The sequence below is a fragment of the Lethenteron reissneri genome, chromosome 11 (assembly GCF_015708825.2).
Source record: "Lethenteron reissneri isolate LAM-NWPU_2019-01 chromosome 11, ASM1570882v1, whole genome shotgun sequence".
Classification (NCBI taxonomy): Eukaryota; Metazoa; Chordata; class Hyperoartia; order Petromyzontiformes; family Petromyzontidae; genus Lethenteron; species Lethenteron reissneri.
Window position 1 is genome coordinate 602 of NC_083789.1, and position 27504 is coordinate 28105.

The window sequence follows — 27504 nt, forward strand, 5'->3', positions numbered from 1 at the left end:
GTGGGGTGGGTGAGTGAGTGGTGGGGTGGGTGAGTGAGTGGTGGGGGGGGTGAGTGAGTGGTGGGGTGAGTGACGGTGGTGGAGGTAGCTGAGTGAGTGGTGGGGTGGGTGGTGAGTGAGGGGGGGTGGGGGGGGGTGAGTGAGTGAGTGGTGGGGTGGGTGGTGGTGGTGGGTGGGGTGAGTGAGTGAGTGGTGGTGGGTGGGTGGGTGAGGTGGGTGGGGGGATGGTGAGTGAGTGGTGGGTGGGTGAGTGAGTGGTGGGGTGGTGAGTGAGTGGTGGGGTGTGGGTGGTGAGTGGTGGGGTTGGTGAGTGAGTGGTGGGGTGGGTGTGGGTGAGTGAGTGGTAGGGTGGGTGAGTGAGTGGTGGGGTGGGTGGGTGAGTGAGTGAGTGGTGGGGTGGGTGACGGTGGTGGAGGCGTGTCGCTATGTTCTGGGTGAGAGGGGGTGGGGTGGGGTGGGCGGTGGGAGGCGTGCGCGGTGTTCTCGGCGAGAGGGGTTCGCGAGACGTGGAGGGGGTGGGAGGGGCGCAGCTGTGTGGGGAGGAGTGTGGCCAGACCCCCGGCGGTAGTGGTGGGGGGGGGTCGATGGTGTCAGCCTTTCACGTGAGCGGTGACTCGAGAATGGAAATACCCACGTGCTTGTTTGAGAGCCCCGCGATTGGCTTGTGCGCGTCTGGCGTCTTGGGTAATGCCTCACCAGGAAGTGAGGGGGGCCTCCGCTGGGAGCAACCTTTAGAGAGCCCGCGCACCTCGCACGAGACGCAAAGTCTCACAATTTTGACTTATTACGCCGTGAGCACCGGTAAGTTTCCTTGGACATCGTTGGAAGGCGCCTTACAAATCAATGTAAATTGTTATTACCACGCGTACGACTCACGGGATGTCGTTCACGATCGTGGCGGCTGAGCGCTCGCCGTTCTTCGTGGTCTGTTCGCTGTGGGTTTTTTTTATTGTTGAGAAATTGTGAAGTCCTTGACGGCATGACTGCGCGTTTAGCCTGCGTCGATTTATAATACAGCTTACGTTCATCGTCTTATTGTGCGTGTGTATATCGTACAGGGTCATTTATTTATGGATATGAAAGAAAAACGTCGGTACATTTTTTTGCTCAAATGAGCATTGGCGGTCATCTCCCTGTTTACAGCCTTGACCCAGTGGAGGATATTTCCTCGTGTCAGCGGCGGGGACGGAAATCCACAGGGAAACCACCGTTGACCTCCCCACAAAGTGGTACAGATTGTATCTGCCCTGAAGTGATGATTGGCCGAGTCAAACCCCAAACATGGTTTGAACTCAGTTTAACATGTAGGCTTTCGCGACCAATGTCATCCATAATAGAGGGGTTTTTTTGGGGGGTTAGTGTAAATATATAAATGTGTCGTTAAAACCCACCACCATCCGACACAGCCAACTAGTAAGGGCTGTCACGTAAACAGAACGTGCCAATTCGTCACTAGTACAGCACACCGGTTTTGTGTTGGGGAGCCAAGCCACAACATTTACAATCTCCGTACTCAGTTGGCTGTGTCGGGTGGTGGCGGGTTTTAACGACACATTTATATTTAGGCGATCTAACCCAAAAAAAACCTCTTATGGATGGTTTGAACTCGTATTGCGAGTCACTCGCTCTCCTGCCTAGCTACCTGGTCGGATAATAGATACCGCACTAAAATAATGTGAAGAAATTACGGAGAGAACTTATGTTTAATCACAGCCTCTACATTGTCTGCCTCCGATTTCAACACGCTTGTGACATATTTTAACACTCTCCGAATACGCTTTGTCCAAATAAATCTGGTCGGATTTGCTAACAGCAATACATATCTTCGTGAGGTATCTACGAATGCGTCATGGGATATGAATGTGTAAGGGTATGCGTACACCTTCAGAGCTAGGACGCACCAAATTGTGAAGCAGTTAAGATTGGTTAATAATTTTTAAAAATACATTTTAATTCTTCGATGTATGTGTTTTTAGGCCTGTTTATTTTTAACCGTGTGCTCCTCTCTCCCTCGCCACACGTGTGTGACTCTCCACCGCAGAAGTATTCGGACCCAGTGAAGTCGAGGCTGCTGGGTCTCATTCAGGCCTGGTCGCAAGCCTTCCGCCACGAGCCCAAATACCGCGTGGTGCAGGACACCTACCAGATTATGAAGATGGAGGGTGAGAAGTTTGCACGCTCTCGCGTTGGGCTTTGACGCTCGCAAAGTTAAAAGCTCGCGTTGCGTGCGTCGATTTGCGCCCGTTAGAATGGATTATTTGTGTTTAAATCACAGTTGAATTTCGATTTAAAGCTTTCGTGACTGCAGGGATTCATCTTGGATCTTTCGGTAAAGTCACGTAGAAGGGAAGTAATAAATAATAAAATAATAATAATAAAACATAATAAAATAATTCTCACGACGTTTCGAGGACGGCTGCTTGCGTTGTGGCCGAAACGTTGTGAGAATTATTTTATTATGTTTTATATTTATTTATTACTTCACTTCTACGTGACTTTACCGAAAGAACCAAGAAGATAAACCACAGTTGCTGAGCACAGGCCCAGAAGCGTCACGTGATGTTCTAGAATGGTATGCCATATGATACGCTACTACGTATTAGTCGAATGGAGTGAACAAAATTGTAGAACGTGAGGCGGAGAGAAATGGGAGACTGTTCAATAAGAAGATACAAAGGAAGAAAAGTCGTGCGTACAGCATGGCTCGTGTAAACGTTTCGCTGATGTGCGTTTAGTTCTCGGAAAGGAATTGGCGATAACTTTTAAGTTTCTCGAAAGCTCTGTCAACGCGGCGCTTGAACCACAGTGTTGAAGTCGCGCACGTTCAGGAGTCTGGCTCGTTCAGGGATGACAGCGATGGATACAATCCGTTGGGAGGAGCAGGAGATGTGTTTTTATTTAGCTGGTGGCGTGAAGCTGACAACTGGTGTTTCGATGTCGTATTGCAATTTGGGATTCGGTATAAGAATGTATTTTTGTTCTGCGTTGTTTTTACAGTCTCATTCGTCTCGTCTATTATAGAGGTTTTTTTCGTTTCGATCGCGTAGATATTAATGTGTCGTTAAACCCGCCACCACTCGTCACAGCCAGTTAGTAAGGTTTGCCACTTATACGAAACATGCCAATTAGTTATTATTTCAGAACACCGGTGTGTTGGAGAGTAACCCACAACATTAACAATTCGAGTATTACCTTTCGCCGGTAATTACCACCAGCCTCATCAAGGAAATAATTGAAATGCATTGTAAATAAGGTATGCTCAGGTGCATGAGTTGACGTGTGTGTGTGTGTGTGCACGAACGATGTTGTGTGTTCCAGGATTCACATTTCCAGAGTTCAAGGAAAGTGACGCTATGTTTTCGGCAGAGAAGGTAAGGCTTAGTGGGTGGAATAACCTGCGATGGGGGTCACATTCTGTGTCAAATCGTACAACTTTGTCCTGCTTGTGTTTTTATGGGATGGTGTGTAGCTCCCTTGAAAGATGGAGAGGCACAGGGTGCTGTTGTGTTGTAAGCTGTCGTGGAATTGTCTGTCGTGCGTGTGTGTTGGGGGCCTTGTGCACGTGCTGTGCTGAGATTCGCATTGCATGGCGAGTGTTGCGTTTGTGGTCATTGTTTCTTGTTGGAATGTGTTGTGGTTGGGTGCTGTCATGTGTACATGGTGTTTTGAATTGTGTGTGATGTTTTGTATGTGTTACGGTGCAGTTGTGCCTTGCGTGTTTTTGATGTGCGTTGTGAAGTGAGTTGTGGTGCATTTTGCAGTTTGTGGTATGTTTTGTGTGTGTTTTGATGTACATTGTGTGATGTAGTGTATTGTGTGTTGTTTGTGTAGGCGTGCCTTGTATGGCCTAAACGTGAACATAGCCTGGCACAAGCGCCGTGGTGACGTCACCGCCACTTAGCGACGAATGGCGGTTGTTGTTTTGTGTGTGGTGGTGTGCCTTGCGTGTATGGTGGATTGCCTTGCGGTTACGGTGGTGTGCGCTGCGTTGTGTGTTTGCGGTTTCGCGTGCTGGATCTTACGTTGAGTGCTGCTTGTTCCCGTGGTGACGGTGTGGCAGGCCCCTGAGTGGGTGGACGCGGAGGAGTGTCACAGATGCCGCGTGATGTTTTCCATGACAACTCGCAAGGTGATTTCCCATCACCCGTCCCCCCCCACCACCACCGCACATGCGTCGGTACACTTGTACTAACCATCGCTCCGCAGGCAGTGATTGACCGCAGTTCCTCCATCTGCCGTTCTAACCTCGCAGCACCACTGTCGAGCATGTGGACAGATCTTCTGCAGCAAGTGCTCGTCGCGTGCCTCCACCATCCCGAAGTACGGCATCGAGCGGGAGGTGCGCGTGTGCGAGCCTTGTTACGAGCAGCTCAACAAGTGAGTACCGCCTGTCTTTCACATGGCCTCCTACCTGGCACCTACCTGTCTACCTGGGGTCGTAGCATGGCCACGCGTTTGCCTTCTTGTTGCAGAGGTTCACGGATTTAATCCAGGGACAGCCAGATGAATTCTGCGGGTGTATTAACCGTAACAAATACTGCGCGCCATCTGTTGAAGATCTCGTGATATCGTTAACAAGAGTAGGCGGTCCAGATTTGGCAAATAAAAAAAATGCCCCTGTAAGTTATTTAATTGGAATATACAAAGCAATCAATCATCGCCCCCTCCTGCGAAAATTTGGCAGGGCCCTACTGAAAAGTGACACTGAGGCCTTCCTGGGTATAGCAAGAATAATGGGAGTGTGCTTGTTTATTTCGCGACATGTATTTAAACTCGTACACGAAAAGCAAAGATCCCAAACACACTCGCATGTATGTGCGAGCGCACGCCTGCACACTCGCTCATGCACACCTGTAAACGCGCGTACACCAGTACACACACGCGTGTGCGCGCGCACACATTAACCTGTACATATTTGCACAGGCACAATTGCACAGGTGTACAAACATTCACCTACCTGTATGCACAGACACACACACACCACTCAAAGGCTTGGAGAGGCCTCTTTGTCCTACAATGGAGACACCGTTATTGATGACTACGACGACGATGTGCGTTATTGTCGGGGACTTAGGAAGGACCCCAACGCCAAGCCGGCAGAAGGGGAACTCCCCCCGGAGTACCTGGCCAGCTCCCTCGCGCAGCAGCCGCAGGTGAGTGGCCATGCGCGCGGATACAACTGTGGGTTGAACTGCGTTTGTACTCGCGATGCGGTGAAACCTGTCGTAGCCAGACTCGTTGAGGTGGTTGGCTGGGAGAGCCTTTCCAGTTTTGGTGTAAGCCGGACAAACTGTTAATAATTCACCAATTGAGAAAGTTGCGCACTTTAACGTTGGCTGTTGAGGGGGATATTTAAGAGGGGGGTGGTGGCGTAGATGTGGTAAACGCAGGGCCAAGAGGAAGATGTTTGGGAGCCAGGGGATTCATTTCAAGCCCACGTGAAGTCGTGGGCTGCCCATCCTTTAGTTACAATTTTAATAACAAAATATCACTGCCATACAGTTTAACCCGAGTCACTTTCCGTCACCATGAAGCAGGAGTTGAAGGCTTGAGGTTCACGGGACGTGGAAGGCTGGAATGGATTTTGAGACACACGCTTGGAGCATTTATTTTGTTGTACATTGAAAGTAAAATATGGAAGTGAAAACAGTGATAGGAGGGGAGCACTGATGCAGGGAACAGATTCCTGAACTGCATTAAAACTGATACCACAACCGATTATTTGGCAGTGGTGGGCAATCACAGACAGCAAAACAACGCATTCCTCAATGACACTTCGGCCTGAATAGAAAAAAAAATATCTATAATGAATCGGTGACGTATCGCGCAACGATCCTTCATGGCGCACAACCCAGGTGAAATACATGAAATTGCGTGCCGTAAAGAAAGGCCATTGCCCAGAAATGTCGCATATTACGTCGTTTTCCTTTTTAAGGCCCCCCACAGTGTTATTAACGAATGCGTGGAATGTTTATTTTTGTACTCGTGAAGTGCACCACGTGTGTCGTACATTGGAAAGTGTAGTGCACATGCACACGGCGTCTCCTACCACATGCAGCTTATTAATTGCGTGAACAGTGGTGGGGAGGGGATTTCGAGAGGCCTCCGTCCAGCTTACGCGTGTCCAGCTTTCAGAGGTTTTCCTGTGAACGCAAGATGTCCTCTTCACGTGACCCAGGCCTACCCCTAACCCCTGTCACTAACCCCTCCTTGACCACTCCCCAACCTGTCCTACTTACCGTCACCATGGCTACACCAGCACTTTTAAATAAGCCCACTTTATTCTTACCACTGTCATCTAATGTGCTAATTTATCATTATTGTAAAGCGCCTTTGACCAAGGCGCGACATAAATCTGTGTAAGATGAGATACGGATCCTGCAAGTCAGTGTTTGACACATCTGCCAACACTTCCGCCACACGTTGCCACACGTCAACAAACCGTGAGATCCTGCATTGCGTAAATAGGGGTGGAGTTTTCAAAGGTCGATAAGTTAATCATGAACTGCACCACCCCTACGCTCATGAGGCACTCGATGTGGTGATTCATCGATTCCAGCCTGCGAAATAGAAACCTAGGCTCGCAATGCGTTTGCCAAATCGCTCGTTCTCTACTCAGATGTTTGGTATTTTGACATAACTAAGTTTACGTGGATTCTCATCACTATAAATTATATAGGTTCTGTATACACCACAATAGCCAAACATTTTAATAATCATCGTTTCGTGGATTGAATCGTGCAATTTCGTCAATCCGCGTTCAGGGAGAATGATTACCTCCAACCTTACCATTCGGGCAACCACTTTTGACTTCCCCAGAAAATGGTCATGCTTGATGATCTTCGGTCGTTTAATAGTCATCGTTGGCATCGATATTCGATGACGTGTGAGAATTTTCGTCGCCCAATATCGCGAACAGAAATTAACGGTGCTGCGCGCTCACACCGTCAGGTTCCTCCGAAGCGCGACGAGACTCTCTCCCAGGAAGAGGAGGAGCTGCAGCTCGCCCTGGCGCTGTCGCAGTCCGAGGCCGAAGAGAAGGAGCGGCAGGTGAGTGGGGGAGTCAAGCACCCATCGCGATGATGTCGCGCACACACACGAGATTTGTCATTACCATCGTCGGCCTTCATCATTCCACTCTGGGATGAAGGCCTCGCCAAGCTATCACCGTCTCCCGCGGTCCTGTGATGTTACGTTCCACCTGGCACCTGCACACAAATCTATTCCCTCGCTCCATCTCCACGGTGGTCACGCTCTCTGGCGTGTTACCTCCTCGGGTTACCACTTCATCATTCGTCGATCACAAGTCATCATCTATTAGAGACGTGTCCTGCTCGGGCACACTGATTTTTCTTTTACGACAGTCAATATGATGTTGTTAACCTGGATCCATTCTCTAATCTAAATGTTCCACTTGCTATCCGTCAATGTAAATCCAAGCATGATGAATATCACGTAATAGGAAGTAATGCCTCTCATGAGCAAGTGTTCATGCTCTTTCCGAGTGTTTGGTATATCTGTCATCTTCTAGTCCATTAGGCGTTTGGGCGGGTGGGTAGTGCCAAGTGTGATTCAGCATATTGTCCGACATTTCGCTCCACATGCTGTGAACTTTTTCAGGAATCGAACTGAGACACTGACGTTCTCCCTCGATAATAGATAATTTCCGGTTGTTGACTTCTATTGGTTCGGCTCCCTGACGAAGGCCGGCGAGTTTTGGACATAATGCTGAAACAACACGCGGCACAACCTGAAAACACAGCGGAGGAGAGCGCTATACAGCACAAGCCTACGCATAAGTGTTGACGTGTTTTGTGTGGACTCGTGCGTTTCAGCGGCAGAAGGCCGCGATGTCGGCCTACACCCGCTCGGGCTCCCCCGTCGTGGCGTCCTCGTCCTCTCCCGCCAACACGCTCTACACGCCCACCACGGTGCGTACCATGCCCCCCCCCCCCCCCCTGTGCCGCTGTGGTGACCCCTACGACCCGCCACCTCAGGGTCTCAAGGGGTGGGGTAAAGCGAGGAGGCCAGCGAATGGAGGGAACGGCCAATATAGGAATTGGCAGATTTAAGGGTTTTTCCGGTAAAGTCACGTAGGTAAAAAATAAAATTAATGGAAGTAATAATATAAATAAAATAATAAATCACGACGTTTCAGAGGCAACACAAGTCTCCGTTGTCAGGTGGGACCATCACAGCTAAATTTACTGCATTAAGTGAGGCAAAATTCCAAGAGACAAGCCCTTAAATACAAGTTAAGGGGCTTGACGGTCCCACCTGATGACAGAGACTTGTGTTGCCTCCGAAACGTCGTGATTTATTATTTTATTTCTATTATTACTTCTATAAATTTTCTTTTTTACCTACGTGACTTTACCGAAAAAGCCTAAGAGTATGAATCCTTGCAGTCACGAAAGCTTCAAATCTAGATTTAAGGGTCCGCAAAGTGTAGGGGGCAGCAAATGTGTGGGGTCAAAGTGTAGGGGCCGGCCATGATAAGAAGCCAGCAATCCAGCGAACGCATCTGGTGCTCCTGTGCACATCGCTTTTTCCCATGAACACCAGGACCTTCTCTTTTTGTTTTACAGGTGTCATCTGCTCCCCCAGCTGAAGAACACGATCCAGAGGTGAGGTCCAAAGGATCCCGAGATTTAATACGCATCACGTGTTGCTGTGCCGCTATTTGGTTGAACCGGAGCAAGTGCCGTTTCATTGTTGTCTACCAAGCATTCTCACGGACGGTCTGTGTGTGTGTACAGCTGGCGCGCTACCTGAACCGGCAGTATTGGGAGCGCAAGCAGGAAGAGGGCGTGGTGGTGCCCACCACACGCCGCAGCCCCACCCCGTCCGCTCCTGAGCCTTCCCCGGCCGCCGCAACCAATCCGGTCGCGGTCGAAGGGCACGTGTCGCCCATCAAGGTGGCGGAGGTGAGGAGGCAAAGGTTTAACCCCAGACACGAGCAGCTCTTGTCTCGTGGATACACGCTTGGGGCGTGTGTTCCTGGCTGTCGGACACGAGTGTGAAGAGTCCTTCAGGACAAAACACCCTTGAAGGTTATGAGCATGCGCTGTAATATCAGTCAATTTATTGTCATTTTAGAGCTGCTGTGGCAATACATAGTTGACGGTAACTTTAAAGGCGATCTTTTGATTAACAAAGCTTTGTGTTCGACAGCGTAGGACACTGTTGGCGCAAATCGACAACAACTTTCGAACTTTTTGTGTTTTGGATCTCTTATTCGTTAAACGTCCTGCCGGTCTCTCTCCTTGCCAATGCCCTGAGCTCATTTTGATTTGGACCACGCGCACCCTCCCCCAACCCCTGACTTGTCGTCCGCTGCCACCCACCCTCCTCCTCGCTGCAGCAGTACCAGAACGGCGAGACAGAGGAAAACAACGAGCAGTTCCTACGCACGCTCAACAACGCCATCTCCACCTTCGCTAACCGCATGAAGAGCAACCACGCGCGCGGACGCAGCATCACCACCGACACGGCCGTGCAGTCGCTCTTCCAGGCCATCAGCAACATGCACCCGCAGCTGCTGCAGCTGCTCAACGAGCTGGACGAGAAGCGCCGTGCGTACTCGCCGCAGTCGTTTGCGACACCGCGAGACTACAATGCATCATTTGTAGCCACCCCCCTTCCCCCCCCCCCCCCCACAATTGATGCTTATGGCGGTACCCCGGGGTACCAAATAATACAAAATGGCCGAGGCAATTAAATGTTTTATTTCTGGGACACTATTTTTCCCAGGGGTGTACTTAACTCCGCGACTGGGGTACCAATCAACCCAAAATCAGTGCCACTCCGCGATGTCGAAATGCCAAACAGCACAAAAAAATCGGTTATCGAAAAATCCAACTTTGCATCGTGTGCAGCTCGTCGAGATGAGTCGATTGCCGCATCGCCGACCATCAACAGACTAAAAATGACTGCATCACGGACGGTATTATGTTATGTACAATTTAATATTTGTTATTATTGTAAAGCACCTTGAGTTAAGGCACTATATGAATATATATATAAGATACTATCTCTACAGTACAATACAAGGGCTACAGAAGAGGGGTGATGAATATCTGAACCGATCTTGGGCCTCCCCTAAATCGACTTAGCCTCAAATGACTACCTGGTGTAGTGTGTAAACATCAGCACTGGGGAGACAAAGGCAGCTGGGCATGGTCCTGGTCACCGATACATATGTATGTACGTTGAACTTCTTTTGCACCGTACGTAGCCAACCGTGCCAAACGGAAGTGCAGGGGAAGGATAACAAACTAAACACAAAAATCAGTTGGATAGAAATGAGTTTTCACTCTAGATTTAAAAGTACATAGCTTCCAGAGGCTTTCTAATATCGGAAGGAAGAGCGTTCCAGATTGCCGCAAGAGCGCTAGCGGCACTTGCCCGAGCAACGGTCTGTTAAATGGTACGCGCGGATTTTGTTTTGTTTGCGCGTGGCGCCGGCAGTGCACTACGAGAGCCTGCAGGACAAGCTGGCGCAGATCCGAGACGCGCGCGAGGCGCTCAACGCGCTACGCGAAGACCACCGCGAGAAGCTGCAGCGCGCCGCCCAGGAAGCAGAGCACCAGCGGCAGCTGCAGCTGGCGCAGAAGCTGCACATCATGCGCCAGAAGAAGCAGGTGAACGAGCGGGGGGGGGGGGGAGGGCAAGGGCACCGGCATTCGAGGAGGGCGCGACAGAAAATGAGGGAGAGAAATTAAGCTCGTGCATGCCCAATGTTACAGTTAGGCCAGCAGTACGCAAACTTTGTGGTATGTCCCCCCCACCCCCCACCCGCTCCTCTCTCCCCGCTCCTCCCCCTACCCCCCGTTTGAGACCACGAATGTTGGGATGTCTCTCTGATCAACTGCATGTGCAGCTCAGTCTTGATTGAGTGTAGATGTTGTGCGGTGACACACGCCGTTAGCCTGCAGGAGGGTACTGAGCTCCATCAGAAACTCCTCCTGCACCATTCCAAAGCCGTTGCTGGCGACCCACCTGTGAGAAAGGTTTCTGCACCGCCGTTGTGTTTATTCCATTTTGTCCTGTTTCCGATCTTTCGTTGGGCCGTCAACTTCCTTGAAGACGCTGCCGGTATCTGTGCTTCTTGCCGGCGATTGTATTGATCCAGTGAGTGTGTTAACGAATGAATGCGTCCATGTGTGCGTGCAGGAGTACCTGGAAATGCAGCGGCAGCTGGCACTGCGACGGCTGCAGGACCAGGAGAGGGAGCGGCAGATGAGGCTGGAGCAGCAGAAGCAGACCATACAGATGCGCGCGCACATGCCTGCCTTCTCCCTGCAGTACGCATCGGTGAGCATTGTCTAGCCTATGTCCCCAGCCATAGCACCAATTTATTCCAGCCCTGCTTCTAATCTTAGCCTTAGCATGGTGTCCGTTGCCCTAACCCGAGCCCCATAGCTCTGGTTCTGAATTTAGCCATTCATGATGTGGGCCATGTAAGAAATGTGGTGTGTATGTTAGTGGGGAGCGATGATGCTGGGTTTGCTCAGTGCTGCGATTGAGACTAAACTGGGTTCAACTCCTGCCAGTACCATGCGGCATCTGAACATGTCATGGGCCTCTCTCAGGTTACCTCGGCCTTAAATGAGTATTTGGTGCAAAGTGTAAACAAAGGTAGCCATAATGTAATTTATTATGTACTCAATGCATGCATTATATAGGATTTCTACAAATTATATGAAAAGGTTAGATTTAGGCTCGTGTAAGTGTATCAACAAGACCGAAAACAACTGAGAACCATTACACACCAAACTAAAATTTGTGAAAAGAATCGATTCTTCATCGCGGCCTTGAATCGCGGCCTTGAATCGTGACGTCTCATTGAATCTCTGGGGGGAGAGGGCGGGGAGTGCGATGACTGATTTCTTCATACCCGCTGGGTTCGTGTCCACGAGAGGCTTTTGTGTTTTGGCCACGTCTTGTGTTATTTAAAGCTGGGGATGCTGCCGTGGTTTAATGGTTTTCACCCTGGACTTGCAATCCAGAGGGTGCCGATTCGTTTTCCGATCTGCCGGTACGGCGGCTGACACAACGGTCGCAAGTATCTTAAATCCCCCTACCCGCCTCTTTCCACCCAGCAGTATAAATGGGTACGCCACGGTGAGTCGTTCGGCAGGTTGCACGTGGTGGGGTAAAATGTGGGTACTCCCAATTCCAAGATGTATGACCTGCATGGCAGAGCACAATTGTCTCCAGAGGGGTGTTCTTCTGCGAGCAGTGGCCTGAGCAATTGCAGAGCCGCGCCTTTACCTTCGCCTGATGAGCTAAAATGTGCCGCCTGTCCGTGTCCGCGTCTCGCGCCTCTCCAGGGTGTGCCTCAACCGGGCCCTGGCGGCGTGTACCAAGCGCCGCCCCAAGGGCCCCCCGGCAGCCTCAAGCAGGCGTTCAGCCCTCCCAGCTCGCTCGAGGGCTCCCCCATGCACGGCACGGCCTACCCGGGCAGCCTCCCGCCGGGCCAGGGCGGCGTCGCTCCTCCCTACACCACCGCCCCTGCCCCATTCAACCCCACGCAGCCACAGACCACAGGTGGGGGGCCCGGGTTGTGCGCCGGCGCTGGGCTTGCAAGTTTTTCCGCTTCATCGAGCGCTCGTCAGGAAGAGTAGTGCGTGTTAAGTCACGCTAAACGAGCACGATCCCTGATAAGTTTTGAAATAAATGATTAATTCTGCTTTTATGCGATCTAATTTGATCTTAGAAGCTAAGCGAGGTTGAGCAGTGGGGAGACAGAGGGGGGCCAGGTGTGGTGATTGCCGGAACACCCCCCTCGTGCGCCGTGCCCGCCTTAATAGGCACTCTTTAACAGGATTTGCTCCAACCGCCTGTTAAAGCCACTCTTGCACATTGGACTAAACTCAGGTAATACTGGGGGTGTGGGTTGATCTCTGTTGTGTGTGCGTGTGTTCAGATGCAAACTACGGAGGGCAGTACATGTACCCGGCGGGGGTTGGAGGCCCACAGCCTGGAGGGCCCAACCCCCAAGGGCCCTACCCCTACCAGCAGCAGCCACAGCAGTACCAGGTGCACACCCTGTGGCACACGCACACCCACTCGCCCGCACACCCACTCACCCGCACACCCACTCACACGCTCACCCACTCGCCCGCACACCCACTCGCCCGCACACCCACTCGCCCGCACACCCACTCGCCCGCACACCCACTCGCCCGCACACCCACTCGCCGCACACCCACTTGCCCGCACACCCGCTCAACCCGCACGCCCGCTCGCCCGCACACCCGCTCGCCCGCACACCCACTCGCCCGCACACTCACTCACCTGCTGCTGCCTCTTGCTTGAGGAAGACGCAGCCAGCGAAACTACTTTAGTCATGCAGTACCGAGGCTCTGTCCCGGCATGAGTGTTTGAAGCTTTGTAAATGAGAACAATGAAATGTTTTAATAGGCGTCTGGTCACATACGCCTCGAGTGATGTCATTGCGTTTGGAGTGACATCTTGAGTGGCCATAATGATGCACTTTAGCATAACTTTAATTAATATTTTTATTTCATTAACTGCAGTTGATGGGCCAAGTTTCTTAAACTGCCCCCCCTCTGTATACTCGGCAGCATCAATGGGTACACCGCAGTCGTACGACAGGTCACGTGTGGTGGGGTTTATGTGTGGGTATTCCAACTTCTTTTTAAGACATCTGGCCAGCTTGGAAGAGTAGGCCAAAATAACCTTCTAGATTGATTCTCCAGAGCTCCATCGTGCAGGGCCCTCTTCGGTCAGCGGCAGCTTAGGGCAAGCAATCGCACTTCCGCATCTTTATTTAAACATTTTAGCGATGCCACCTCCATTACATCGGACCACGTGAGCCCGCCTTTTGAGTAGAGACCATCTTTGGTTCCTCAGCATTGCGTGCGTTAGCCGTCCGCACCGAGGCGGAGAAACGCGGTTAACTGTGCGACATCCTTTTGCAGGAGGCGGTGAGCCAGCCGCAGTCTCTGCCGGCCGCGCCAGCGCCTGGCGTGCTGTCCTACCCGTCGGCCTCAGTGGGCTATGCGCCGTACGGCATGCAGGTACGGCGGGGGCGGCTTCACCGTGGCTGCAAACGTGTAGCCACCCTCTCCCCGTCATTGGGAGCCGCGTCTCGTTTCTGCCATGTGTACCTCTTGCCACAGCTGTTTGTCCTCGTGCGCCAGTCGCTTATTTGCACTGACTTCCAAATTAATTTGCTTTGAGCCATTAGATAGATCCCCACTCGAAATGTACACATCACCGGTCTCTGCTTTGTCCTGATGAATCTCCAGGGATTATGACTTTCAGACTAGTGGCTTAACAGCTGTGTTACAGAGCAAATGATCAGCTCTGTTAACCATGGGGAATGTATTCTGGGTTGCTGATGTAAGTATTAATTGTTTATTTTTGTATGCCATTTACATTGTGTAAATCAGTGGCTACTCCAAAGCTTCATAAATGAGGGTGTTTATTTAATAACAATTGCGGTCGTCGTGGATTAATGGAACGGTTGCCGTTGTTGTGATCGTCCACAGGGGATGGGGGTGGCACTGCCCGGGCAGGAGCAAGTGCAGGGGCAGCAGGGAGGCTTCCCGCAAGGGCAGGCACCGCCCGCCCAGCCCGGCTACCAGCAGCCCACCTACCAACCCGTACGCCCCTTGCCCACACAACAACAACCGCCATTCGCCACTCAGTGGTGGTGACGTCACCACGGCGCTATGTGCACGTTGAGGCTACACACCCACACCGATGCAAACGCACACCTGCATGTCCACTCGCTTATTAATGCACCCTGTGTAGGTTTTCACGGTCGTGCCGTGTGGCTCTCGGATGTGTTTCCGGGGTTGTGCCGCGTTTTGTTCCACATGTTGGGTGCTTCCTCAGGAATTTAATTGAGCTCGAGCATCATACAGATGCATCTGCGGTCATGTGCCTGTACACAAGTACACAACTGCGCAACCAACCATGTACCTAGCTCCCAACTGGGGTTGTAAATGTACGTATGTTGAACTTCTTTCGCACCGTACATAGCCAACCGTGCTAATTGGAGGTGTGGGGGAAGTACAACAAACGAAATGCAAAAAGCTGTTCTCAATACATAATCGGCTATCTATTCAAAAAGTCGTGGAATCAATGCTCGCATTCAGTTCGGGCCACTACTGGATGACAGCTTCGTCAGGCCAGGTTGGTCATTGGGCCATTCTTCACACTGGTCAGTGCGGGTTGGTCAACGTTAACACGCGGTTATCGACGCTGCTAAATATCCAAAATGAACAAAACTAGTCCCCTTCTTTGTTCTTTCGGTAAAGTCACGTAGAAGGGAAGTAATAAAATAATACAAATAAAACATAATAAAATAATTCTCACGACGTTTCGGCCACAATGCAAGCAGCCGTCCTCAGGTGAAGACCAGGTCTGTCGGGGAGACAGCGTCTGAATGAAACACCACCACGCTTGGAGCGTATATTTAAGCTGGGTTGGACAGACCTGCTCTTCACCTGAGGACGGCTGCTTGCGTTGTGGGCGAAACGTTGTGAGAATTATTTTATTATGTTTTACTTTTATTATTTTATTACTTCCCTTCTACGTGACTTTACCAAAAGAACCAAGAAGATGAATCCCTGCAGTCACGAAAGCTTTAAATCGAAAGACTAGTCCCATTTGAGCGTGAGACGGGTCGAGGCATCGTCACAACCATCGCCACCTTCTCGTTGCTGTGAACGACAGTGGATTTTATCGTTTATGCGTGTGTCATGCAGGCACCCCAGCAACCATTGGCAGCACCAGGCCCCGCGTCCGTCGCTCAGCTTATCTCCTTTGACTAGGACGACACAGTCATCTCCCGCCCACTCTTTCCCTTTCACACTACATCCCTCTTCTCCTGCTGTGGACTGCTTTCTCTCACCCTTTCTCGCCCCCCCCCACCAACCTCATCACCTTTCTCTGCCTGTTGCTGCTGCTTGTCCTGTTCCTATCTGAGCTTCTCGTGTAGCTCGATCTGCTCCTCTTCATCCTCAACCCCTGCTCGTCCCTCGCTGCTCACCCTCCATGGACTTCTTCTGTCAAGGGCTCGCTCGGCAGCAATGCTCACCGCCGACGCCCCTCTACAGTTGCAGGCCGGATCAGTAGCGCCTGGCTCCACGGTAATGACACCTGGAGGAATTCTTCAGCTCGAGACGCCACGCCGCGCGTGTCTGAAGTGGGCCGGAGAGAGGCGGTGAGAAACAGTTGTAGCGAGAGTCACTTTTAAATTGAACGAGCGTCGAGCTGGCACCTTTTTGCCTGGGGGGGTGGTCGTTGATTCGCTGACGATTGATGCCCTTGTGCTGTTGGCGAGTGGCGTTCGGCCAGTTTGTTGTGTTGCTAAACCTTCTCAAGTCTGCTTCCAGGAACGTGTAATCTTCTGGGTCTGGTTTAAATGGTGTCCCTGTGCACTGTGCTGGTTTGGAGTAAAGTTTTGCGTGTAACCGCTGCCAGTATCGCATTTTAACTAGTTTTGCCTGAGACAGCAGCGTGATTCACCTGCGAAAAGAGTTGTCAATGCGCCAATGGCAGAGGTGGCGGGCACGAGGTTTGCGAGGCTAGGGAGTCTCGCACACAGAGCAGCGAGGTTTCTCCTACGCTCCCGTCGATTGGCGAGCGATGTATGCAGCGCCGTGCTTGCCGCTGGCCAGGCACCGATCCACGGGGCTGTCATCTTCATTTTCAACCCCTGCATCCTTTTATCTCTTCCCCGTCCATCGCTCGCTAAGTTGGTAATGGATCGTGACCCCCTGCTGCACCAGCGGTGTCCCCCCACAGCTGTTTGGGTGGGTGGCACGCTGTGTTTGAATCTCTTAATATTTTTGTCGAAGTAAACGCTCGGAGTTTCCGCGATGACCGCAAGACACGGCCGTCTGCCAACGTGCACCGCGTCCAATATCGGCCGCACCCCCCCCCCCCCCCGACGGTGTTGCCATTCGCAATTTTCCGTGCACGATCATGAACGGTGTTGGTAAATTTAAGAAACGTATAAAGTAAATAAGCTTAAGGTTAAGGTAGTAAGCGTGTGTTCGTCGCAGAGGGACACGGGCGTGTCAAGCCATTGAGGCTCATTCCTCCATTAACCTTTCCTTTTAACGAATAAATATGAAACAAATGAGGTTTTTGAACTGAAATGACTTACCGTGATTTCTGGCGTGGCCTAGTCATGCGTGTGCATCCTTGTCATTGGTAACGCTGCCTGTAAATATGAAGCGTACTCTGAAGCCTCGCAGTCCAGGGCCTCAGCTGCAGCCTGGTCAGGTGAAGTCTGGAACCCATCGATGGGGCCTCGGGACTGCTCCTGCTCCTATATATTCAGCCTTTTCCCCCCTAGCTTCAATTATTCAAAACAAAGGTGCAGTCCTGCAATTACTTGCTCATGTCACTGCTGGCAGAAGAGCTTCCATTAGAGCCCTTTCTAGAGGATGTCTTGGGATTCGGTGGGTATGTACCCACACTGATTTTTTTATTGGTTCAATGTGAATTTGCTTAAAAGAACCGCACAATTTGTTGAAAATGCTTCTTATAATTTATTCCCAACATTCTGACGAAGCCCATGACAATGGCACCATCTTGAACGCAAAACTCTTGATTTCCCCCAATGTGTCTGCTGTAACGGTCGCGTTGTCCACCACGACGTCACCACGCCGAATAGGTGACGTCCTGTGGCGGTGACTGCACACGTAAAGCTTTCGAGTCGTGTGGACCGTGGCTGAAATTCCAACATCACAGCAGTCCACATTGGAGGTTGATATACGAGGGTTGAATAACACCGATGCTGCGCCCATTCTGAAGGTTTTTCCGAATGTGATACAGAAGCTTATAGATATAGAAGGGGAAAACCTCTGATCTAGCAACATCGTGGCAGAGGGGTGGTGAATTTAGAATAACCAGTGCACAATGCCGTTGCCCGCCAGTCTGTGTGGCTGCGTGTAAGAGCCTTGTCCTGCAATAAAGTCGACTATAAACACTTGCTGGTCCATTTCATTTTTATTTTAAACGTTGCCCGGGTCACCAATGGCTGCACAAAAACACAACATGCGGGTCCACATTAATAATTAATTATCGATGTCTCCGTCATGTAAACAATAATACTGGCCGCAGAGCGGGGTTGAACAGTGCTGCTGCCCTTGCCTCTTTGGACCAGAGGTCAATGCAAGGGGTGTCAGAAGTAGCTCTGTGGTATCCAATTCCGTGGGCCATTCAACATGAAAACGAAAGGTTGCACTGCTTTGCGAGTGATTGGAATATTTAAGGCTCACGACACCGATCGAAAACGAGATAAAATTACATTTTATCTAAAGCTGTGCTTGTTTGCAAAAAAATGATTAGCAAAACACAAATGAGGGACTCCTGAATTAGCTTGTCATCCAACTGCCATCTCTACCCTGTCTTCTGGAAGACCAGGCACTTGTTGTTGGCTGGCATTTCCACCTGAATGGAATGGGGTAAGAAAAAGTTAAAGCACATTTTTTTAAACGTACCTCGTTCGTACTGGTCAGTGCACACACCATATCTGATGTATGTAACCTATATTCACATTCTAATGTTACATTTCAGATGGAGCAAACACATGAACACGTACAAACTGGGGGGGGGGGGGGGGGGGGGGGGGGGGGGGGTGGGGGTGGGAGAAAATAATACAGATTTAAAAAGATAGAAAATATGCTTTTGAAATTGAATCGGAGCCACGAATTGCAACAATTGATCAAACTTCCCAAGGTACAAGGGGTGGGGTGAGTAGCTGAACCCGGACTCACCATCCTCTGGAGACGCATGCCATTGGTGAGCGCCAGCTGCTGGAGCATGCTGACATCCCGCAGTCCCCACTCCGGGTTCCTGGCAAGACAACCACAGGGACTCACACTCCTCGCCTGGCTCTCATGCCGTCAACACCCATCTACCCACCCCGCCAGCAATGTGGCCAGCATGGAGCTAGCTCTGAACACAAGCGCCATGACCAGCTAGAAGACCCCATGGGGCAACCACCAAGCCCATCGCTACCACCTCCAAACGCATCACTCGCATGGATTGGTTAACTATGGGAAAGGCCTATAAACTTCAGCAAATGAGGCTGCTAATCACGATGCAGTGGAATGTTTGACATTAGTTATTGAATAAAATATCTGAACATTGTCATTTAAAGCCACTGCTAGATGAAGCCATTGCCACAATAGGTGTATTATGGTTGTTTGCCCATCTTCACACGACTGGGGCCAGTGCTGGATTGACTGAGGGAGGCACAGGACCGGTTCTGATATCACCACCGATTTTAGCCATGGCCTGGAATGGAGCTCGGGTCGACCGCTGTGCCATCAGTCCACTCGTCAATTGAATAGTGGAGTACAATTTTAACCCCATTTTTTTAAAAAGGTCCATTCTGCATAAATAAATAAAATGTTATATTCAATGTAGCACAGCCTTGACGTGGCCAAGAGCCGATCATAGACGGTATATACCGGATAGGAGCACCTATACCAGTCACGTACTCGGCCAGAGGCAAGACAATGTGCTCCCTTATCAATCACCGACCAGCATGGTGAAGTACGGTCAAACAACAACCCTGGTACCCAGGAAGCTCTGAGAACCCACCAGCCATAGCGTTGGTTAGGATGTTGATGGAGCAGAGGGCACTAAAAATCACTGGGTACGAACACGACGCCGCAAGAATTTGACTGCCGCGAGATGCAACGCACGGTGGGCTCTGCTGGGTGAATGAAAGCTTTGCTGAACCGGAAGCAGAATTGTTAGAAATAAAGTGCGACGGAGCGGGACTCGGTGAGGAAATGCGGGGCTCACCTCTCGCGCAAGTCGGCGTCAAAATCCACGTTGCTTTGCGGGAAGATGATCCCGTTCACTGCGTAAGGCTGTGTGAGGAGGAGTTAAAACAGCCGTTATCACCTCTATTTTGATTAACCCGATGAGAACTCAGGCTGCATGAGGAGTGAAACAGCTGTTAGTTTATTTTTGTTTAACCTGATAACTCAAGCGATCTGGATAAGTCTCGTTTGCACGGGTGACCTGTGGCATTCGCCTGCCAATAGAGCAATGACTGCTAGATATAATCCCAATTTGAGTAATTTGCCGGTCATTTTCTGATTTGTCCCGTGCAGCAAGCACGTGGCCATACTCTTTTTTCGAACAACGTCACGGGATCTTTGCCTTCCACTGTGAAGCAGACGGTGGCACATGTATATACACCCGCAGTATTAACCAGGGTGGCTGTATGGGGGGAGGGGGTTTAAATGATAAACCTCTGCAACAAAAACAGCAAATGTGGTAGCGCTCGGTCACACTCGGTAGTGAACTTACCCCATACGTCACCAAGAAGCCACTGGGTTTGAGCAGAACACCAGCATTTCTGAACAGACCCTGGAGGACACACGAAGACAAATATTCCCCATGTATTCTACACGGACTGTTAAGGCAAGTGCTGCTGGAGAACAACAAAGGTGGGCACGGCACACGGGGGAGGTGGTGTGGCCAGCACCGCACACGTACATGCACACACGCGCTTGCATGCATGGCACGCGCAATACGCACATACACGCTTGTGCGTGCGTGCGTGCACATATACACATGCATGCACACAAAGTTTACTTCCTTTAAACAAATGAGAACTCACGCAACCAGGATACAGTCTCATTTGCAAGTTGACCTGCGTTGTAAAAATGACAAAAGCTAAAATAAAATAAACTCCAGCTTGGAAACAAATAGAAATCGGAGAAATAACTTTCACATGATAAATGGAAAATATTGCACGCACGTAAATCTTAAGTTAAGTAATAAGTTGAAACATAAGTTGGCTCGGGCAGATTATTTACTGACTGATCACTGTAGAATTACTCAAAAAGACCCCCCCCCCCCACCCCCCCCCCCCCTATAAGGTCTTTAACAGACTGTTGAGGGCAAGTGCTGTTAGCTAGCACCTACGGAGCCCGGCACGGTGCACGAGCGAGTAATGCAGCTAAGACCACGGCCGGCAGCCTTTGTCTCCCCAGTGCCGATGCATACACAAAGGACCAGGCACTTCGTTCAAGGCCGAGTAGATCCAGGGGAGGCCTAGGACCACTGATGTTGGCCATAAGCGACAGCCATATATATACGTAGTCATGGACACATTCATCAATACACACACAATCAGAGCAGTGAGCAGGGTGGACATTTCAAAACTAAACACGACCTCCAGGCACAGGGCAATTAAAATGCAAGTCACGCAAACGACGAGCTGCTCTTTTGGTCAAACGTAGAGTCGCCATGACCTGGCAATGCTGCGATGTATCTTACAATATAAGTTCCATGATGATAATACTATCCTCCGTTTTAATGACCGTAGTCATATGGTGATTATGTTTGCACATATTTTGTTCTAAAACATCACATTTCCTGCCGAAATGTTTATGAAATAACAAATCCAATGATTCATGAATCAAACATATTCTATTATCCATTAAATTAATGCTGTGTAATATGTTTTCATGGGTATATGACGTGGCGATTCTATTATGCAATCAAATTCCGTGGTTAATTTACTTATTTTATTACTTTCCGTGTAACTGGCAGCATGTGTTTTCAGCATTATGGCAGGCTTAAGTTGAGTGAACTGTAGTTGAATAACTATTGTGCAATCTTTATTTGCAGAGAGACTAAAACTAATTTTTAAAAAGGTGCAATATAAATGTGAAACGCAATCACGAAGCTACGTAAAAACTGATATTGCGAAAATCGTTATCGCAAAATGTTATGTGGTATTGTCATCCGTCTGCCACGTTCAATGCATAGTTGGATCAAGGCTTCCTTCCCTGCGATGTGCCACCCAGTATCTGCACTCATCGTAAAAAAGAGCACACTGCCTTGCCGGACGCAAATAAGCTTGAGTGTCTTACAGATCTGAATACCTATGTATTTATTTGAACTTCACGCTTGTTTACCCAGGAGCGTATAACTTGAGTATGAAGACTTTTTCAGGAAGGCCCTGCCAAGTTTCGCACAGTAGAGAACGATGCTATCATTATGTGCAATTGAGTAATTATCCGGTAATTTTGTTAAATTTGCTGGTATTTTTAAGCGTTCAAATGTTTGACCAATTAAAGCAACATTATGGGAGTGGGGGGGGTGTCAGCTTTGGGAGAAACCCAAAATACCCGGAGGAAACCCATGCAGAACAACAGGGTGAGAACATCCAAACACTGGGAAACTAACTCGAGCTCTTCTTGTTGCGAGGCACAAGTGTTTCACCACTCGCTTCACGCCACCACCCACACATACTGGTTAGGGGTCACCCCATTACACCAGTCACGTGTTCAGGCGAGAGGTGAGAGAAAGACCATTGCTGCCGCCTCCCTCGATTCCACCCCACCCATAGAATAACCCCCGAAAACCACTCCCTGGGGGATAGGTGGGGGTGGGCATGGCCTCGCCTCTGTGCAGCGCATCTCGCTGATGTGGATCATGTTGACGTTGAGGAGAAGGTCGCAGGAGGACGAGGGCCAGCGGCCGGGCCAGGTCTCGCACGGCTCCCGCACGTCCACCTGTATAGGGGGCAGCACGTTCTGTACCTGCGTTGCCCTCGCGTACGCCGAGATGCTGTGCCGGGAGGGGGTGGTGGTGGTGGGGGGTGGGTACAGGGGGGTAGAGGCACAGGTGAGGAGGTGGTCACATGCATCAACATGGGAACTCATTAACTGAGGGTCCAATGTGTAGCCTATGGGTTAGGACAGGGGTGGGGAACCTTTTTTCTGACAAGGGCCATTTGGATATTTCTAACATCATTCGCGAGACATACAAAATTATCAACTTAAAAATTAGCCCGTTATATTTGGTCAAACATTTAATTAAATCACCCCTAATGTGATGGCTGGAACTGCTTCTCTTTGGCAAGGCGTGTGATGTTAGCTGGTATTGATGATGTTGCTACTCGCAACTGCTTTTCCATGTTTGCTCCTAGATTTATTGAATTTCGAGTCCCGCCTGCGGTTGCCTTGGCAGGGCCACACCAAATGATTTCACGGGCCGTGATCTTGACCAATATTAGGGTTATGGTGGGTCATGATCATGGTTAGGGGATGAGGTTCAGATTTTTCGCTCGGGTTAGGGGTTATGGCCACCTGAAGACGATTGCTTGTGTGGCGATCGAAACGTTGTGATCTATTATTTTTTCTACCCACGTGACTTTACCGATAGAACCAAAGCGTATGAATTCCTGCAGTAACGAAAGCTTAAAATAAAGATTAATTACGAGGGTCAAGGTTATTGTTGATGTGAGCGTTATGGATATGGTTAGGGTTGTAGATAGGGGTAAGGAAAGGGGTGGGTGGGGCTATTTGACCATACTTTACCACGCTGATCAGTGCAGGTTGTTGATGAAAAACACAAATGTAAATTCGCGAGTTTAGTTTTTGTACCACTGAGCGATGCAGCTCCTTTTCAGAAACGGCCCCAGCCACACACGAATGCTCAGCGAAGTGGCTTATCTATCGTGTGGACATTTATAGCAGCCGAATTACTCGAAAGCAGGAGGAGTTCGCAACCTGTGGCTCTTTAAGGACTGCTTAGTGACGTTCATTTATTAAGGATAGTCTCCGTATTTCCGTGCATTGGGGCTGTTGAAATATTTCGGGGTTTTTATGGTTAACCAAATTATAAAACACGGCTCCAAACTCGTGACGTTGATTCTAAATTCGGAGGGGGAAAGTCATAAAAAAATCCACGCGACCAAGAGGAGAGAGACGTCCAACAGGGAGCAAGGTCGGGATCGAGCCCACGACCTCCTGTATACCTGGCGAGGTAGTTAACATCTCATAGCCACCGTGATAATGATGATAATGAAACGCAAACTCCAAATACACAGCAGCAGGGTCGGGATCGCACCCACGACCTCCTGTATACCAGGTGGGGTAGTTAACATCTCAAAGCCACCGTGATGATGATGAGACGCAAACTCTAAATACACAGCAGCAGGCGTCGGGATCGAGCCCACGACCTCCTGTATACCTCGCGAGGTAGTTAACATCTCATAGCCACCGTGATGATACCAGGCGAGGTAGTGAACATCTCATAGCCACCGTGATGATACCAGGCGAGGTAGTGAACATCTCATAGCCACCGTGATGATACCAGGCGAGGTAGTTAACATCTCATAGCCACCGTGATGATACCAGGCGAGGTAGTTAACATCTCATAGCCACCGTGATGATACCAGGCGAGGTAGTTAACATCTCATAGCCACCGTGATGATACCAGGCGAGGTAGTTAACATCTCATAGCCACCGTGATGATACCAGGCGAGGTAGTTAACATCTCATAGCCACCGTGATGATACCAGGCGAGGTAGTTAACATCTCATAGCCACCGTGATGATACCAGGCGAGGTAGTTAACATCTCATAGCCACCGTGATGATACCAGGCGAGGTAGTTAACATCTCATAGCCACCGTGATGATACCAGGCGAGGTAGTTAACATCTCATAGCCACCGTGACAGCCCACGATGTCGATGAGATGTGGCCACCCGTTGTGCCCATCGACGTGCCTCAGACCTTTGGAAGGAGGCCGCCTCCAGCTCGCTGGGCTGCCACGTGAGGTGCGGGAAGGCCCGGGCGAGGTGCACCACATGCTGCCCGGAGCCCGAGGCCACCTCCAGCGCAAACCCGGCCCGGTCTGCCGGCACCCACTGCCGCAGCACCTCGAGTATCGGCTCCTTGTTGCGCTCGGCAGCCGGCGCCACCAACATTGCGAGGCCGCTTTGCTCCCACGCCCTGGGGATAGAGACAGATTCAAGGAGTTGAAGAACAGGTTTTAGCAAGGCGGTGAGAGAGGCTAAACGACTGTACTCAGAGAGACTAAAACACCAGTTCTCTGCTAACGACTCTGCTTCTGTCTGGAGAGGGCTCAGGCAGATCACCAACTACAAGCCCAGAGCCCCCCACACCACTAACGACTCCCGCCTAGCCAACGACCTGAACGAGTTCTACTGCAGATTTGAAAGACAATTGGACTGTCCTGAACTACCCCTTCCCACCCAAGAGGCCCCTATCCCACCCCACACTACAGAGACAACTATCTCCATTCAGGAGGGAGAAGTTAAAAAACTTTTCAAGAGGCAGAACCCACACAAAGCAGCTGGGCCGGACTCTGTCTCTCCAGCCACCCTCAGGCACTGCGCGGACCAGCTGTCTCCAGTGTTCACCAACATCTTTACCACCTCCATGGAGACATGTCATGTACCAGCCTGTCTCAAGTACTCCATCATCATTCCAGTGCCCAAAAAGCCAAGGCCAACAGGATTAAATGATTACAGACCCATCGCCCTTACCTCCGTGGTAATGAAGTCTTTTGAGCGCCTGGTCCTGGCACACCTCAAAGCCATCACAGACCCTCTACTGGACCCCCTTCAGTTTGCCTACAGAGCCAACAGGTCTGTGGATGACGCAGTTAACATGGCCCTCCACTTCACCCTACAGCATCTGGATTCCACAGCATCCTACGCCAGGATCCTGTTTGTGGACTTTAGCTCGGCTTTTAACACCATCATTCCTAGCCTGCTTCAGGACAAGCTCTCCCTGCTGAACGTGCCAGACTCCACCTGCAGATGGATCACAGACTTCCTGTCTGACAGGAAGCAGTGTGTCAAACTGGGATCACAAGTTTCTGCCGCCAGGTCAATCAGCACCGGATCTCCTCAGGGCTGCGTCCTTTCCCCTCTGCTCTTCACCCTGTACACCAACAGCTGCACCTCCAGTCACCCGTCTGTCAAACTCTTGAAGTTTGCGGATGACACCACCCTCATTGGGCTAATCTCTGATGGGGATGAGTCTGACTATAGGAGGGAAGCTGACAACCTGGTGACCTGGTGTAGCCAGAACAACCTGGAGCTTAATGCTCTTAAGACCGTGGAGATGGTTGTGGACTTCAGGAAGAATACAGCCCCACTCACCCCCATCACCCTGTGCGACTCCCCAGTCACCAATGTTGAGTCCTTCCGCTTCCTGGGCACTATTCTTTCCCAGGACCTCAAGTGGGAACTGAACATCAGCTCCCTTATCAAGAGAGCTCAACAGAGAATGTACTTCCTACGGCAGCTGAAGCAATTTAATCTGCCAAAGACAATGATGGTGTGCTTCTATACAGCTATCATTCAGTCCATCCTCACCTCCTCCATCACCGTCTGGTACGCTGCTGCCACTGCCAAGGACAAGAGCAGACTGCAGCGTATCATCCGCACTGCTGAGAAGGTGATTGGCTGTAATCTACCAACCCTTGAGGACCTGCACACTTTGAGGACCCTGAAGCGAGCGAGGAAGATTGCGGACGATTCCTCGCACCCTGGACAATCTCTGTTCCAGCTACTCCCCTCCGGCAGAAGGCTGCGGTCCATCAAGACCAAAACCTCACGTCATAAAAACAGTTTTTTCCCATCCGCTGTTGGCCTCCTCAACAAGGCCAAGGGCTTAAAATGACTTTTACACTTAAAATGACTGTTACACTTACTATAACATTTTATCTACATAATTACACCTTTCCATACTTACGTGTAATCTTATTTGTATTTTTGTATTTTAAGATTGTTTAATACGGCTAATTAACATTTTACATTCGCATTTTATAAGGTCTACTTATTCATAATTTTAAAGATTTTAGCCCTTTGGTATTACTTATACTTTGTAACATTAGTATAGTTAGAGTGTATAACTTTTATATAAGTTAAGATTCCTACTTGTTCAATGTATGCACCGTCCCGCCATAGTGAATTCCTTGTTTGTGCAAACTTACATGGCGATTAAAACCGTTTCTGATTTCTGATTTCTGCCGGGAACCCGCTTCACGGCGGCAGTGGGAACGGCCGCGGCGGTGACTCGAGCGGCCGTGGAAGCGACGGCGACGGCGGCGCCGAAAATCAACAGCCGATGGCTGCTGCTGCTGCTGTTGTTGTTGTTGTTGCTGCTCAATGCGAAATCGCGTTTCTCCTCGCCGCTCGCCGTAGCCGGCGCGTCACGTGGCAGTGCCCCCACCCCCCACCCCCCCCCAACCCCCCATGCGCCGTGACGTCGTGGCGCGCGAACGTGACGTCATTGCGCGCGCGGCCGTAACGACTTCGCTGCGGGCGCTGCCATGACGTAACAAAATCGCTCGCGCGCGCTGCCATGACGTAACCACTTCGCTCGCGCGCGCTGCCATGACGTAACGACTTCGCTCGCGCGCGCTGCCATGACGTAACGACTTCGCTCGCGCGCGCTGCCATGACGTAACTACTTCGCTCGCGCGCGCTGCCATGACGTAACGACGCGCGCGCTGCCATGACGTAACGACAACGCTGCGGGCGCTGCCATGACGTAACGACAACGCTGCGGGCGCTGCCATGACGTAACCACTTCGCTCGCGCGCGCTGCCATGAGGTTGCGACTTCGCGCGCGAGACATGATGTCACTGGCCGCTCGCGCTGCCATGACTTCACGACTTCGCGCGCGCGACATGACATCACGTCCCGCCTCGCCCA

At 50.5% G+C, this 27504-nt stretch overlaps 2 protein-coding genes across 2 annotated transcripts; one reads left to right on the forward strand and one right to left on the reverse strand.

Moving 5' to 3' along the window:
• The first annotated feature begins 879 nt into the window (after positions 1–879).
• LOC133341178 (hepatocyte growth factor-regulated tyrosine kinase substrate-like) lies at positions 880–17980 on the forward strand. The gene is made up of 18 exons (XM_061549632.1): positions 880–924; positions 2042–2162; positions 3319–3371; positions 4061–4129; positions 4253–4377; positions 5075–5153; positions 6952–7050; positions 7836–7931; positions 8589–8627; positions 8760–8927; positions 9365–9575; positions 10471–10643; positions 11176–11316; positions 12336–12552; positions 12932–13044; positions 13950–14048; positions 14523–14636; positions 15747–17980. Exons 1-18 carry the CDS (start codon positions 880–882, stop codon positions 15810–15812), a joined length of 2028 nt encoding a protein of 675 aa, XP_061405616.1. The 3' UTR covers positions 15813–17980.
• A 7-nt stretch (positions 17981–17987) lies between these two features.
• LOC133341201 (methyltransferase-like 26) lies at positions 17988–26999 on the reverse strand. Its single transcript, XM_061549655.1, has 7 exons — positions 26781–26999; positions 24548–24766; positions 22431–22596; positions 20323–20382; positions 19810–19877; positions 18771–18849; positions 17988–18444 (listed from the first exon to the last, which is right to left on the reverse strand). Coding segments are annotated over exons 1-7 (645 nt in total). The 5' UTR covers positions 26783–26999; the 3' UTR covers positions 17988–18393.
• Positions 27000–27504: the final 505 nt, after the last annotated feature.

Excerpts from the sequence above, each read along its gene's own strand:
- LOC133341178 (XM_061549632.1), top strand. The coding sequence starts at position 880 with ATGTCGTTCACGATCGTGGCGGCTGAGCGCTCGCCGTTCTTCGTG. Across the intron at positions 9,576-10,470 it reads CGAGCTGGACGAGAAGCGCC|TGCACTACGAGAGCCTGCAG; the intron begins GTGCGTACTCGC and ends TGGCGCCGGCAG. Across the intron at positions 14,637-15,746 it reads AGCAGCCCACCTACCAACCC|GCACCCCAGCAACCATTGGC; the intron begins GTACGCCCCTTG and ends TGTGTCATGCAG.
- LOC133341201 (XM_061549655.1), bottom strand. Across the intron at positions 20,383-22,430 it reads GCGAGATGCGCTGCACAGAG|GGTCTGTTCAGAAATGCTGG; the intron begins GCGAGGCCATGC and ends TGTGTCCTCCAG. Across the intron at positions 18,850-19,809 it reads GACGCCGACTTGCGCGAGAG|GAACCCGGAGTGGGGACTGC; the intron begins GTGAGCCCCGCA and ends TTGTCTTGCCAG.